Source organism: Humulus lupulus, chromosome 2 (assembly GCF_963169125.1).
Source record: "Humulus lupulus chromosome 2, drHumLupu1.1, whole genome shotgun sequence".
NCBI lineage: Eukaryota > Viridiplantae > Streptophyta > Magnoliopsida > Rosales > Cannabaceae > Humulus > Humulus lupulus.
In genome coordinates this window covers 141,737,826-141,753,217 of record NC_084794.1, presented here as the reverse complement: position 1 = coordinate 141,753,217, position 15,392 = coordinate 141,737,826, and the positions used below count along the sequence as shown (strand labels likewise).

The following is a 15,392-nucleotide window of genomic DNA, read 5'->3' as shown; positions in this document are numbered from 1 at the left end:
CGGCACCCCGAGCCTCGGGATTGACTTAACGGGATAAAGGATAGACTTAGTAAAATAGAAGCTAGTGGAAAATAAAATTAGACCGACTCTTTTTCCCTCTCTCTCTTCTCTCTCAATGAAACTAGGAAAAACACAAGAAAACACAGAGAAAATTTGGAGGATTTGAGCTGGGATTTCAGAGGATTTCAGTGGGGATTTAGAAGCTTAGCTCAAGGATTATCCAAGGAACATTTAATCAAGGCCAAGGTGAGAATTAAATTGTGTTTTTTTTTAGGTTAGAAACTCTGAGTTTTTCTAAGTAGGGAGGTAATTGTGATTTTGATGTTTAAGGTTGAATTGAAGCTGGAAGCTTAGGAATTAACTTGGATTTTGCTTAGAGAAGTGGTTCAGCAGAAGAGGTAAGCTTCAATTTGTGAATTAGAGGTTTAAATTTGAGTTTTGCATGGCTGGTTGGGTGTTTTGAAGTTCTTGAGTTTTAGAAATTGAAAGTAGGATTTCAATGAGTTTTAAGTTAGGTTTCCAGTTGAATTAAGTTGTTAGAGTCATTCAAAAAGTGTTGGGATTAATTGGTTTTTGAATTAGGAAGCTTTGGAATGATTCTGGGTAAGGTTTAGAGGTTGAAAATGGTGGAATTTCTGGGCAGGAAGGGAAGGGCCGCAGCTCTATTCTAGAGCATTGCGGCCCTAGGATGCAAAGGAGCTAGGGAGGCTCGGCCAGGGGTAAGCGCCGCGACACCCAAAGGAAGGGCCGCCGCGTGTGTCTTCTTTCAGGGGTGGCCTTGGTTGTATTTTAGGGCAGGGTCGCAGCTATGCTTCAAGGGCCGCAGCCCTTAGGTGTGTACTTGAACATTTAGGGTTTTAAAGCACGGGAATCTAGTCTAGAGTGCTCGGAATCGATTTCACCACCATGGTTGGTGGAATTCGATTTCCCAGAAGTTAGTTTTGTACCCGAAAACCTATATCTGAATATTAATGGAACCCAATACCTTGGTTGTGATTAGGTATTAAAGTTAGGGCTCGAGAAAGGATCGTGCTCGAGGGACGTCGCTTGTAATTAATAAACGAAGAAGTTAAAGGTAAGAAAACTGCACCTGATTGTATATTTGTAACGGGACTAAGGGCTCCCTAGTATGTATGCTTGAAAGAATGGTATTATGCCATGTAAATAGTAAACCAACGGCCTAAGTGTGCCAAGGTTAAACTAGCGCACTGGGCGCAGCTCGGCCACTGGTAGCCGAGGACAGCTTATTATGCACTGAGCTCGGTTTAATCGGGCCGGTGTCAGTTGGTTAAACAGAGGGTGCGGCCTAAGTTGTCGGCCCTAATTATTGTGTATTTGATTATTAATGGTGTTTACTTGTATCTTGGAATCTGAATACATGCTATAGGGTTAACATGAGTATTGAGTGTTTTAACATGCTTTAAAGGGTTAATTGTTTGCTGATACTGTATGTGATGTGTATAATGTTTTCTTGCTGGGCCTTGGCTCACGTGTGCTGCGTGGTGCAGGTAAAGGCAAGGGAAAACTTGATCAGCCCTGATTTGGACAGCTCTGCGAGCTGAATGTACATGACCGGCTGCTCAGCCCCCACGGTTGAGAGGGAAGCAGGGACGAGAGGACCGGAAATGTTTACTTTGCCTTATTATGGCCAACGATTGTCTATAACTTTTGAGATTTTGTAAATCAACTTTCAAACACTAATTCCGTTTTGGGATCCCTTATGAGAAACTGATTAATTTTTATAAAATGTTTCTTTTGAGACCAATAACTTCTTTTAACCCTAGCACACTTATGATTAGTGACACAATTTAATTAAATGACTTGATTATCAAGTCCTGCACCTTTATAAACACAGAGTGTAGCGGTCTTGGCTATCTAGGACGTTACAACTTGGTATCAGAGCATCCTAGGTTTAAGGGTTCCTGAAGACTGGCTGGACATGTACATTCACTACTGGAGACAAGCTCGATTCAGGGTTTGGTAATGTGTATATGTGTTTATGTGTTTATTTGCCTGAATTGAGTTATGAATATTATTATTTATTGGATTAATAGGAAGCATGAGATACTGATAGGGCCTGGCCCTTGATTGTTGTGTGAGAATATTGAGGCATTTTTATTAGCATCGCCATGCATGTAAATGAATATTTGGATGATTAACTGCATATTGTGTATGGATGAATGTTTGTTTTATAGCTATTGTGTGATGTGATTATAGCAGCCGGTGCATGTGGATGGATGCCTATATGTTGATTGTTTGTGATTGGTTATCTTCCATTGTTGGATTTTTGAGAAGTGTTTACCCTGTCATCATGGTCTGACTGCCGAGTCGTTGATTGCAGATTGACTTGGATAGCTATACGTCCAAGAAAATCTACGCGACTAGCCGGCACTAGGTCTAGGACCGGGGGTGATGACCAGGGCCAGGTTCCTTCGCCAGTCCCTGAGAACTGGCAGCAGCTCATGGCTGATATGCAGGCTCGATTACAGAGCCAGGATGAACAGATTCGCCTATTGCGACAACAGGCTCCATCAGGGAGCACTGCCCCTATTGTACCACCTGCAGTGGTACCGGCTGTTCATTCTGGGGAGGTTGGGAACAGGTGGGAGTCATTATATGAGCAGTTCAAGAAGCAGCAACCTCCAATTTTTTAGGGTGGACCAGATCCATTGAAAGTCGAGCAATGGCTAACCATGATTACTACAATTTTGGATTCCATGAGAGTAGAGGGGCATGATAGAGTTGTCTATGCCACGTATATGTTGAGAGAGGATGCCCGCATCTGGTGTGAAGTGGCATCATAAACTAGGGATGTTACTGCTTTGAGTAGGGAAGGTTTCAGAGATTTGTTCAGTCAGAAATACTATAACGTTGTCGTCAGGGCAGCGAAAGTTAATGAGTTCGTGAGTCTGGTGCAGGGCAATATGACTGTTACTGAATATGCCCTAAAATTTGATAGGCTTACGAAGTTTGCACCAGATCTTGTGCCTACCGATGCTGCTAGGCAAGATCGATTTATCAAGGGGCTTAATGCTATGATAACCCGGGATGTCAAGATCACAATGATACCTGGAGGAACAACTTATTCCCAGGCCGTTGAGAAGGCTCTTACCGCTGAGGAAGCGGAGAACAAGATTTGGAGGGAAAGTGCGGTGAGGCGCGAGGGCCGTAGAGTGGTGCCTCCTTATTCAGGGACAGGTAGGGGCGGAGGCCCCAGTGAATTCAAGAGGAAGACTCTTGACACTTTGACCGCTGCTGGTCCTGATAGGAGGGGTCGAGGTGGTCAGGGTGGCCGTCAGGGTGGCCGTGAGGCATGGCGGACTTATCCAGAGTGCCCGAGGTGTAGAAGACGCCATCTGGGCGAGTGTCGAGCCAAGGCTTGCTTTGTGTGTGGAATAGTGGGGCATCTCAGAAAAGATTGCCCAACAGTGAAGAAAGGTGAAGCAGGGAAGGCTGATAGCTTGACTCCAGCTCGAGTATTCACCTTGACTCAGGCAGAGGCCTAGGCTAGTCCCTCGGTAGTGACAAGACAGCTTTCTAGCGATGGCACTCCTTTTTCTGTATTGATTGATTCTGGTGCTACACATTCCTTTGTTTCTAGTAAGGTGATTGATAGACTGTGTAGACCTAGTGAGTATCGGACTGCAGGGTTTGGGACTTTATTGCCTATAAGGGAACTGATAGTTTATAGGAAATGGATTAGGGCACTGCCAGTGATGGTTGATAGTAGGGAGCTTTCGGTAGATCTGATTGAGTTAGATATGGAGGATTTTGATATGATCTTAGGGATGGATTGGTTGGTCAGATATGGGGCTATTATTGACTGCAAGAAGAAGATGGTGACTTTTGAGCCTGAGGAAAACGATCCGTTTGTCTTTGTGGGTGCGGTGTCTGGATCCTGCGTACCCATGATTTCGGCATTGAGGGCCAGAGACTTGTTACAGGGTGGATGTATAGGTTTTCTGGCTAGTGTAGTGGATACTACTAGGGTTATGTCGGCAAGGCCGGGAGAGACCAGATTGGTGTGTGAGTTTTTGGACGTATTTCCTGAGGATCTACCAGGGTTGCCGCCATGCAGGGAGATTCAATTTGAGATTGAGTTAGCATCGGGGACAGAGCTAGTATCAAAGGCACCGTACAGGATGGCACCAGCATAATTGAAAGAGTTGAAGATACAACTACAAGAACTTCTGGATTTGGGATTCATCAGGCCTAGTTATTATCCATGGGGCGCTCTAGTGTTGTTTGTTAAGAATAAGGACGGGACTCTGAGGATGTGTATAGACTACAGAGAATTGAACAAGTTGACCATAAAGAATAAGTACCCTTTACCAAGGATTGATGACTTGTTTGATCAGTTGCAGGGTAAGACGATATTCTCGAAGATTGATCTTCGATCTAGTTATCACCAGCTGAGGATCAAGGACAAGGATATTCCGAAGACGACCTTCCGAACGAGGTATGGGCACTATGAGTTTTTGGTCATGTCTTTTGGTTTGACCAATGCCCCAAGAGCCTTCATGGACCTAATGAACATGGTGTTCAAGGACTTTCTGGATCAGTTCGTTATCGTTTTCATCGATGACATTCTAGTGTACTCCAGTTCAGAGGCAGAGCATGAGTTTCATCTCCGACAGGTTTTGCAGAGGTTGAGGGAGCATCGGTTGTATGTCAAATTTAAGAAGTGTGAGTTTTGGTTGCTAGAGGTGACTTTTCTTGGGCATATAGTTGGAGCAGAAGGGATTAAGGTGGATCCGTCCAAGGTAGAAGCGATAAGAGATTGGCCGAGGCCAAGGAACGCCTCAGAGGTACGTAGTTTCCTTGGGTTGGCAGGTTATTACCGATGGTTCGTAGAGGGGTTTTCAAAGATTTCTTCACCAATGACAGAGTTGACAAGGAAGAATCAGAGGTTTGTTTGGTCAGAGAAGTGTGAGAACAGTTTCCAAGAGTTGAAGCGACGGCTTATTTCTGCACCTGTGCTGAGTCTTCCTTCGGAGGAAGGAAAGTTTGTGGTCTACTGTGATGCATCGAGGATGGGTTTAGGCTGCGTGCTGATGAAGAATGGGAAAGTTATAGCCTATGCATCACGGCAGCTAAAGGAGTATGAGCAGTGGTATCCTACTCATGATCTGGAATTGGCAGCAGTGGTATTCGCACTGAAGGTTTGGTGGCATTATCTGTATGGGGAGAAGTGCGAGAAATACACTGACCATAAAAGTTTGAAATTTTTCTTTACTCAAAAAGATTTGAACATGAGACAGAGGCGTTGGTTGGAACTGGTTAAGGATTATGACTGTGATATCCTTTACCACCCAGGAAAAGCCAATGTGGTGGCAGATGCATTGAGTAGGAGGGGTCCAGGACAATTGTATAGTTCCATCAAGATCTCGAGAAGATTAGCTGATGAGATGGTTAGAGCAGGGATAGAATTGGTGGTAGGCTGGTTGGCCAATATCACTCTGCAGTTGACCCTGCTAGAACAGATTAGAGAAGGACAGTTGGTAGACACTCAGTTACAGGAGGCTAGAGAGAATGTCTTAGCGGGAGTAGCTAAGGACTATTCTATTTCTGAGGTTGGGTTGCTTCGGTATCAGGGGCGGATTTGTGTGCCAGACAATGCAAGGATCAGACGAGAGATACTAGATGAGTCACACACTACGCCATACTCACTTCATCCGGGTACCACGAAGATGTATCAGGATCTACGGACATTATATTGGTGGCCCGGAATGAAGAAAGATGTGGTAGAGTATGTGTCTAGATGTTTTACATGTCAGCGGATAAAGGCTGAACATCAGCGACCAGCGGGACTGCTTTAGCCTTTGGGTATCCCAGAATGGAAGTGGGAGGACATCACGATGGATTTCGTGGGAGGATTACCCAGGACAGTGGGGCTTTGTGACTCGGTGTGGGTGATAGTAGACAGATACACCAAGTCAGCTCATTTCCTTCTAGTGAAGTCGACCTATACAGTGGAACAGTATGCAGAGTTGTATGTGAGGGAGATAGTTCGTCTCCATGGGGTCCCAAAGTCTATTATGTCTGATCGAGATCCTATCTTTACTTCTAAGTTTTGGGGAGCTCTACAGAGAGCTATGGGGACCCAGCTGAAGTTTAGCACAGCTTTTCATCCTCAGACTGATGGACAGTCTGAGAGGATGATTCAGGTGTTAGAGGACATGCTTAGGGCATGTGTGATTGATTTCGAGGGGTCTTGGAGTAAATACTTACCGTTGATTAAATTCTCGTATAACAATAGTTATCAGTCCACGATTGGGGTGGCCCCTTATAAGATGTTATATGGGAGAAAATGTAGATCACCCATACATTGGGATGAGATGGGTGAGAGGAGGTACTTAGGGCCAGATATGGTTTAGAGGACTAATGAGGCTATTGAGAAGATTCGAGCCAGAATGCTTGCCTCGCAGAGTAGACAGAAAAGCTACGCTGATCCTAAGCGTAGGATTGTGGAGTTCCAGGTTCGGGACCACGTGTTTCTGCGAGTTTCACCATTGAGAGGGGTAAGGAGATTTGGAGTAAAGGGCAAGTTGAGCCCTCGATTTGTTGGACCTTTCGAGATCCTAGAGAGGATTGGACAGGTGGCTTACAGGTTGGCCTTGCCACCGTCACTATCAGGAGTTCATGATGTTTTCCATGTCTCCATGTTGCGGAAGTATGTTTCTAATACAACACATGTACTAAAGTATGAGGACTTAGAGCTACAGACAAATTTGTCCTATGAAGAGCAACCAGTTCAGATTTTGGATCGGAAGGATAAAGTTTTACGGAATAGGACAATTCCGTTAGTTAAAGTGTTATGGAGAAATAGCAAGGTCGAGGAGGCAACCTGGGAGCTCGAATCAGCAATGCGGGATCAGTATCCCGAGTTATTCAGGTAAATTTCGAGGACGAAATTCTCAGTAGGAGGGGATAGTTGTAATGACCCTAAATTCGCTAATGAGGCTTAAGAGCCTTGATTAGTGTGCCGGGAGGGCATAATTGGGTTAAATGTGATTTGAATGATTTTATTGATTTAAATGCATAATTATATGGTTAAAATGCTTGTATGATTATATTGATGTTAATGTGATATATATGTGGTATTTGTGAGAAGCACATTATTATGTGGGTAGGTTTGCAGAGCACAACTCGAGGCGATCCTAGGGCGAGATAGCAGGAAGAGTCATAACGGGGTTTAACAGCTGACTTTGGATAAGTCAGGGGTATTTTAGGTATCGGGTAGTTATTTAGACTATCGGGTTATGAAAATAAATATATGGAGATATATTTGAGGTTATGAGGTCTACGCGGGAATATTGGGGAATTTCACCATTTTTCCCTCGGGGACGTTTCCAGCCCCCCGAGCCTCGGGATTGACTTAACAGGATAAAGGATAGACTTAGTAAAACAGAAGCTAGTGGAAAAGAAAATTAGACCGACTCTTTTTCTCTCTCTCTCTCCTCTCTCAAGGAAACTAGGAAAAACACAAGAAAACACAGAGAAATTTTGGAGGATTTGAGCTGGGATTTTAGAGGATTTCAGTGGGGATTTAGAAGCTTAGCTCAAGGATTATCCAAGGAACATTTAATCAAGGCCAAGGTGAGAATTAAATTGTGTTTTTTTTTAGGTTAGAAACTCTGAGTTTTTCTGAGTAGGGAGGTAATTGTGATTTTGATGTTTAAGGTTGAATTGAAGCTGGAAGCTTAGGAATTAACTTGGATTTTGCTTAGAGAAGTGGTTCAGCAGAAGAGGTAAGCTTCAATTTGTGAATTAGAGGTTTAAATTCGAGTTTTGCATGGCTGGTTGGGTGTTTTGAAGTTCTTGAGTTTCAGAAATTGAAAGTAGGATTTCAATGAGTTTTAAGTTAGGTTTCCAGTTGAATTAAGTTGTTAGAGTCATTCAAAAAGTGTTGGGATTAATTGGTTTTTGAATTAGGAAGCTTTGGAATGATTTTGGGTAAGGTTTAGAGGTTGAAAATGGTGGAATTTCTGGGCAGGAAGGGAAGGGCCGCGGCTCTATTCTAGAGCATTGCGGCCCTAGGATGCAAAGGAGCTAGGGAGGCTCGGCCAGGGGTAAGCGCCGCGGCGCCCAAAGGAAGGGCCGCCACGTGTGTCTTCTTTCAGGGGTGGCCTTGGTTCTATTTTAGGGCAGGGTCGCAGCTATGCTTCAAGGGCCGCAGCCCTTAGGTGTGTACTTGAACATTTAGGGTTTTAAAGCACGAGAATCTAGTCTAGAGTGCTCAGAATCGATTTCACCACCATGGTTGGTGGAATTCGATTTCCCGGAAGTTAGTTTTGTACCCAAAAACCTATATCTCAATATTAATGGAACCCAATACCTTGGTTGTGATTAGGTATTAAAGCTAGGGCTTGGGAAAGGATCGTGCTCGAGGGACGTCGCTTGTAATTAATAAACGAAGAAGTTAAAGGTAAGAAAACGACACCCGATTGTATATTTGTAATGGGACTAAGGGCTCCCTAGTCTGTATGCTTGAAAGAATGGTATTATGCCATGTAAATAGTAAACCAACAACATAAGCGTGCCAAGGTTAAACTAGCGCACAGGGTGCGGCTCGACCACTGGTAGCCGAGGACAGCTTATTATGCACTAAGCTCGGTTTAAGCGGGCCGGAGTCAGTGGGTTAAACAGAGGGTACAGCCTAAGTTGTCGGCCCTGATTATTGTGTATTTGATTATTAATGGTGTTTATTTGTGTCTTGGAATCTGAATACATGTTATAGGGTTAACATGAGTATTGAGTGTTTTAACATGCTTTAAAGGGTTAATTGTTTGCTGATATTGTATGTGATGTGTATAATGTTTTCTTGCTGGGTCTTGGCTCACGGGTGCTACGTGGTGCAGGTAAAGGCAAGGGAAACTTGATCAGCCTTGATTTGGACAGCTCTGCGAGCTGAATGTACATGACCGGCTGCTCAGCCCCCACGGTTGAGAGGGAAACAGGGACGAGAGGACCGAAAATGTTTATTTTGCCTTAGAATGGCCAACGATTGTCTATAACTTTTGAGATTTTGTAAATCAACTTTCAAACACTAATTCCTTTTTGGGATCCCTTATGTGAAACTGATTAATTTTTATAAAATGTATCTTTTGAGACCAAGAACTTCTTTTAACCCTAGCACACTTGTGATTAGTGACACAATTTAATTAAATGACTTGATTAGCAAGTCCTGCACATTTATAAACACACAGTTTAGCAGTCTTGGTTACCCAGGACGTTACAATTGTGTAGTTGATCTAGTCCAATCTCTTGATAATACTCTTCTACATAAAGGAATCACGGGTTAGAAAGATTGAATAAATGAGTTGTTCCAGTTCCACTGCGTAATTTAAGTTTCTTTACTTTATTGTGTTTTGTATCAATTTCATAGGAGCATGTTCAAGGAATTTACATGTTTATTTAATAATATGTAAATTATATTAAAATAAATAAAGATCATGTAATTTGCAATTTTCTACAAGGTCCATCTCTCTAAGTTTTCCACCTAATATATTAATATTTATTTATTCTAGAAAAAATTATAATATCAAATCTTTTTTTTTATCTTCTTTGTATTTTGTATTGTTCTTATTCCTCTATTAAGAAACCCAACACTAGATGGGGTTCAAACGAAAAAATATCAAATTATTTTTCATGATAATAGGAACAACAGTCAAATAAACCACAATATAGGTATGCATGATTTCCAAGTACGAAAAATGTCTATATTTGATGATGTTTAAGAGTTTTTTTTTTAAATAAAATAAAAATCTATATTCTTTTTATTGACTCTCATTATAAATCTAGTCCAAACTTTAATTTTTCTATGAACTCACACAAATAAAAACATAAAATTCAAATTCAAATTAAAAGTCTAATATTGAGGTTAAGATCCAAAATTTTGAGTTTGATAGGAGGTGTGATATGTGAATACATTCAAACCAATAGGCAAAAATCACAAACAGATACAGAGAATGGAGATATAAGTATATAGTAATTGCACAACCCCTTTGATTTCGATCGACCATTGAAAGTGTTATCCAAAAAATAGGCACGAATGACGTGGCAAGTGATCCGCGGACATGTGGCTGACACTTGGCGGAATTCTGCTAGGGTATCGACCAGAAGAGATATTACAAACAAAAGACAGTCGAAGCTTATCCGCGACCAGTGTGGTCGCAGGTTCCGCGTGCCTCATGATACTTTTATAAAGATCTTAGTCAATCCTGAAATTGACTCCCATGATTTCCTGAGTATCCGATTATTTAGGAAAGAATATCTGTAACAAATTAATGTAATCCCCCTTGAGCCTATAAATAGAGAAAGATAGCTCAAGGAAGGGACTTTTGGCTTTCGAATTATTGGAGACTAGAGTGATTCTATTGGATACATTGTCTTGTTCTTCAAAAGTGAGTGAAACTCATTGAACCCTAGTTCTTTGATCACTCTTTTGAATCCTATATCAATAACAATTCACCAGATTCTGGGACCGAACCACTATAAACATTTGTGTTCTTTATCATTTCGCCATCACATTCTTTCAAACGTGTTTGTCCGCATCATGCAAATTTGACTCCGTATCAGTTGGCCAAATTCAAGGTCAACAGAAAGTGACTCTTAAAACGGGTGAAGACTAAAAATAATGTAAAAACTTTATTAAACTCTTCAGAAAATAAGGAGGAGAACCATTGTGCAAGTACTTAAAAAAGTTGAAGAGCTCGTTATTACCAAAAGAAATTCAAAATAATATTCTATTAAATTAAAAAAAATCTTTCATGGAAATCACTTCAATCGAAGGGGAAATAAACTAGCATTCTCTAAAAAATTGAAATATAGCAAAAAGTAAAGAATTTGGCAATAAAAATAATAATTGTTTATTGGTGGGACCCACTAAAAGACGGGCCACATAAGCTTGTGATATACTTCAATCCACCTGGCTTGGGATGTTTAGCTTTTTCCTTACTTGAAAAGTTTGTGCAAGTAAGAAGTTGGAAGAAATGACTGATGTCGAATCATCCTCCCGCCACAGCTGGTACACCCGAACTTACCCGACACTCAAGCTTTGATTACCAAGTCAGGTTTTGCTAAAAGGAATTTTGGAGGAACATGAGTTCAAAAAGGATTCAACGAATCTGGTGTTATATTATTTTAAATAATATAATGTTAAATTATATAATGTGACAAAATGTGATTTATCACATCTTGTAATATATTATTGAGAATTACAAAATTTGACATATATGTGTGCCCAAGTGTTACATATTTTGGAATTACAAACAAAATCAGTTACAAATTTGTAATTCTCAAATATTACCCAATAATGTGTAGATTGTATGTTACACATTTGAGTTTGAATTTCACAAAATCATTATGAAATGTGGCTGTTGGAGTCATGTTTTTAACTCTTGTTATGTGTATGGATATTACAAAAGCATGTGGGAAAGAGTTTGGAACGTTTTGGAAAAACTAAAAAATTTGGATGCTGAAAATTGCCTGTGGTCACGACCACTGTTTATCCCTGGCCACGGCCTAGGGGATAGAGGCCAGTGGTCGCGGCTAGTGAGCCTGACAACCAAAACCACTTTTCAGTTTTTTCCAATTGAATGGTTCTAACATCCTAAGTAACTCCCAAATCTTCATTTTAATTCCACAAACATCCAATTAAGGATTGGTAACAGCTAGGGATGCACATTTTCCCCATGGGGACGGGGCCCCGCAGAGACCCGCCCCTAATGGGGCGGGGAATCCCCGTCTAAATGGGGAAGGAGGCGGGAACGGGGATAACTTTCAATCCTCGAATGCTAAATGGGGCGGGGACGGAGATAGAACTCCCCGCCCCGATGGGGCCCCGTTTAAATTTTTATATATTTTTCTAATATTTATATGTATTTTATATCATTCTTTTATGTTTTTGTAGTATAGTACTAACTTTTTTAATATTTTAAATTTTATTTAGGATAGTGTTTAGTATTTTAAATAATAAATATTGTGCAATATTTTAATTTACATATAATTTACGATTTTTATTTTAAAATTTATTTTTTAAATAAATGAGTTCCGTGTGGGGATTTCCCGCCCCAATAGGGGATTCCCCACCCCGTCCCCGACAGGGAATAAGCGGGGATGGGGCGGGGACGGGGATTAAAAATATAAATGGGGACAGGGACGAGGGGAGCACTCCCCGCCAATTCCCCGCCCCGTGTGCATCACTAGTAACAGCCATGGGGGTTGGTGGAATTTGAAATTCAAAAGGTATCTCAAAACTCTATAAATAAGAGCCTAATGCTCATTTGTAAGACACAACATTTTATATCCACAAAGCACTTGGCTGTAAAATACACCATAGATGCTTGATAATTCCATATAGTTATTTCCTTGAGAGATCTCTTAGTGCTTAGAGAATAGGGAGAAATAAACTTTTGGATAAAGGTCTTGAATCTTGTTCAAGTTGGTGATCTCCACTACTCTACACTTTGGTTGTTTGAGTGTGAGATTTTATTTATTGTTCTTCTTATTATTTTGTTCTTCTACCTCTTTTACTTTTTCCTTTTATCTTATATATTTATTTGTATTATTATGCTTTGAGTTGTATTATCAATATATCTATTATCATTTATTTCTATTTATTTGTATTTTTAAAATAGAGTTGTAACATTTTTTTTTATCTATCATCTTTATCTACTATAACTCTTTGCATAGAGTTGTATTTTGATTTCTCTATTCCCATTGAATATAATATATTCTCCAGGACCATCCACTAATTTTCTATCTTAAATAAATAAATTAGAGAGGATTGGTTTTCTACCTAATAAAGAGTTAAAGAAACCAGGAGTTAAATGTGGTAATGATGTTTGAGTGAGGAGATAAAAAAAATATAATATAAGATTTGATCCGAAATTGGATATTGTAGCATTTTTTAGGTAATTTCATCCCAATTTAACTTTCCGAAACTTTGAACTAAAAGCCCTTGTGGGGTTCCGATGTCAACATCAGAAAGAGGTTCATATGTCATCGCATGCAAGCATCAACCAGACATCTTCACACGCAATAATATTTGCCTTAACCTTAGCCTTAGGTTAGGTGTGTGCATAGTTTAAATTTAATCATATTTCCTTCACTCAAAATATTCTGTTGGAGATGCAATGCTTCACAAAGACCACTTTGAGTTGACTCGTCGTGGATATTTGATAATTAATAATTGGTGCATAAATCCAAACAAGTACTACAGAATGTCTTTTGTCAAGCGAGAATTTTATCATCGAATAATCTAACAATCGATACTGTAGGTGGCCGAGTGTACAGTTCAATTTGTCTACCAAACCAAAACGAGTTCATAATTAGGATTGTTGTAACTTACATCCACTTAGTTTACAAATTAGTGGAAGTTGGATTGAAAAATGGATTTCATTATGAGTATTGATTGAGTTTTGGATTAAGAACCACGTGAAAATTTTAAAAAGCAAAATTTCTCTATCTTGTCTACTGTTCATTTAACACAAATTTCTAAATTGCACTAGTGAAGATAGGTTGTCTCATTTTGGTACATTTGACGAGTATTATATAATGTCCCTCCCCCAGCAATAAAATATGCAAGAAAACATATTTTATCTTGGAGAATATAACAAACAATGAGCATGTAAAATCAAAGTATTATCTCGGAGAGAAATAATAACTAGATAGAAAAGAAAACAAAAGGCAGTTTAACTCGGTTTTCTCACATCCCATTTAGAATGACAAATTTATTTACATGGGAGGATACTACCTATTATATATCTTCTAGGTTCTAGCTATTGCATATTTATAGATAGAATGAAAGGGGACACAATAAATTTGTAGGACATGCCCACCTTCAATTACTCTACAATCTTATGAAATTTAGATATCAACCCACTGCAACTGAAGTTCAACTTCACCACACTCTACATTCCTCAGTCTCAGAACCATATCCTGAACAACTTTGCCATTGATGAAGTAAATTCGGCTCTCTTCAACTAGGCAATTCTGCCTGTTCGGCTGGACCTTTGAGATTATGGTTCCATTTGGAAGGCCCTTTAGACCCATCTTTATGGCCTTAAAATATGGACCTATCTCAAACTCTGCATCACCCATTTTGTCATCAAAGCTGAAGGTGTCTTTGTCATACACACACTGATGAAAGGGAATAGATCAAATTAGCACCAACACTCACATGGAATTTAATCATGAAGATCTGAAAATGAAACTTGAGAATTTTAGTTATGATTATTACCAGCTTGATTGGCGTATTTGGATCTGAAACTGAGAGAGTAAGAAGGTCATTCCATTCCGGATTCACATTCTTCTTCACCACACGTGTCTTCACCTTCTGCAGGAGACAGATTATTTCAAAGGGAAAAAAAAACATTAGTACCTGTAACACTGTGTGTGTGTGTGTATGATCCCCTTTACTTAATGTTTTCAACTCTGCTGAAAATAATAAAATAAAAAATTAACAGATGAAGTAAAGATATGCACTTAGACCTTACCCAGAACACCTAGGATTCAAAAACAAACATGTAGAAAAATGCTCCTTAATTAAAGCCAGCTTTAAAAATTACTCCAACCACAACCAAGCCAAACCATTGAACTTACTAATCGGAAGAGGAAAACTATACTATTCACAACACAATTCTACACTACAATTACAATCTCTAACAAAAAGACGAAGCACAAAATTGAAAACACCCAAACTTAGTCCCAAAATATTACCTGCTTTCCCAACTTGACAACAACATACGGGTCACTGCTTCTGGAATCTCTGATGGCAAGGTTCACACCCCTCTGTACGTTAATTTTAAGTAGACCCAAACAGTTCTCCATTACACCCACCAACAAAATCGAAGCTAAGAAAATTGCACCAAAACAATCCTAAGAAAATATTATAACAAGAAAAAGGGTGATCAGAATCAGAGACTAGTTTGTGGGCTGGGTTTCGATATGAGATTTTAGCCTTAATAAACAGTTTGGTTGCGCTTCGCAATTCATTTATACACAATTGAAAGGACCATTAATAACGAGTTTTGTCGTTTTACCATTTTCACGTTTTTCAAGTTGTTGAGCATTTCTAATGGGAAAGACTTGAAGTAATTAGGAAAAATGACTGTGGGTCAGGGAGCAGCGATTTCGAGAATGGCCCGCGATGAACGCTTCCAATTGGCCACTCTATTTTTGAGAAGCCACGACGTGAGGCCAACTTGGTCTTAATGAAGGTTTTATATTCTTTACATTGAAAAAAAAACAACCAACAAATCTTTTTTCATGTTTTGATAAATAAATGTGGTTGCACAATTAAGTAATAATAGTTGACTAACTTTATGATTTGTGGAGCGTCAGATTCACGCCCCGATCCGTGGCCCGGCCAATGGAACTATACTAAC

General features: G+C 40.0%; 1 protein-coding gene across 2 annotated transcripts; it reads right to left on the bottom strand.

Annotated features, from left to right (window-relative positions):
• Positions 1 to 13,692: 13,692 nt before the first annotated feature.
• LOC133818584 (protein C2-DOMAIN ABA-RELATED 4-like) lies at positions 13,693 to 15,115 on the bottom strand. 2 transcript variants are annotated; one of them, XM_062251545.1, is made up of 3 exons: positions 14,725 to 15,115; positions 14,246 to 14,341; positions 13,693 to 14,145 (listed from the first exon to the last, which is right to left on the bottom strand). In XM_062251545.1, exons 1-3 carry the CDS (start codon positions 14,833 to 14,835, stop codon positions 13,873 to 13,875), a joined length of 480 nt encoding a protein of 159 aa, XP_062107529.1. In that variant the 5' UTR covers positions 14,836 to 15,115; the 3' UTR covers positions 13,693 to 13,872. The 2 variants fall into 2 exon arrangements, with proteins under 2 accessions (XP_062107529.1, XP_062107530.1); XM_062251546.1 differs by having other exon boundaries at positions 14,246 to 14,442; positions 14,725 to 14,939.
• Between the last annotated feature and the right edge of the window lie 277 nt (positions 15,116 to 15,392).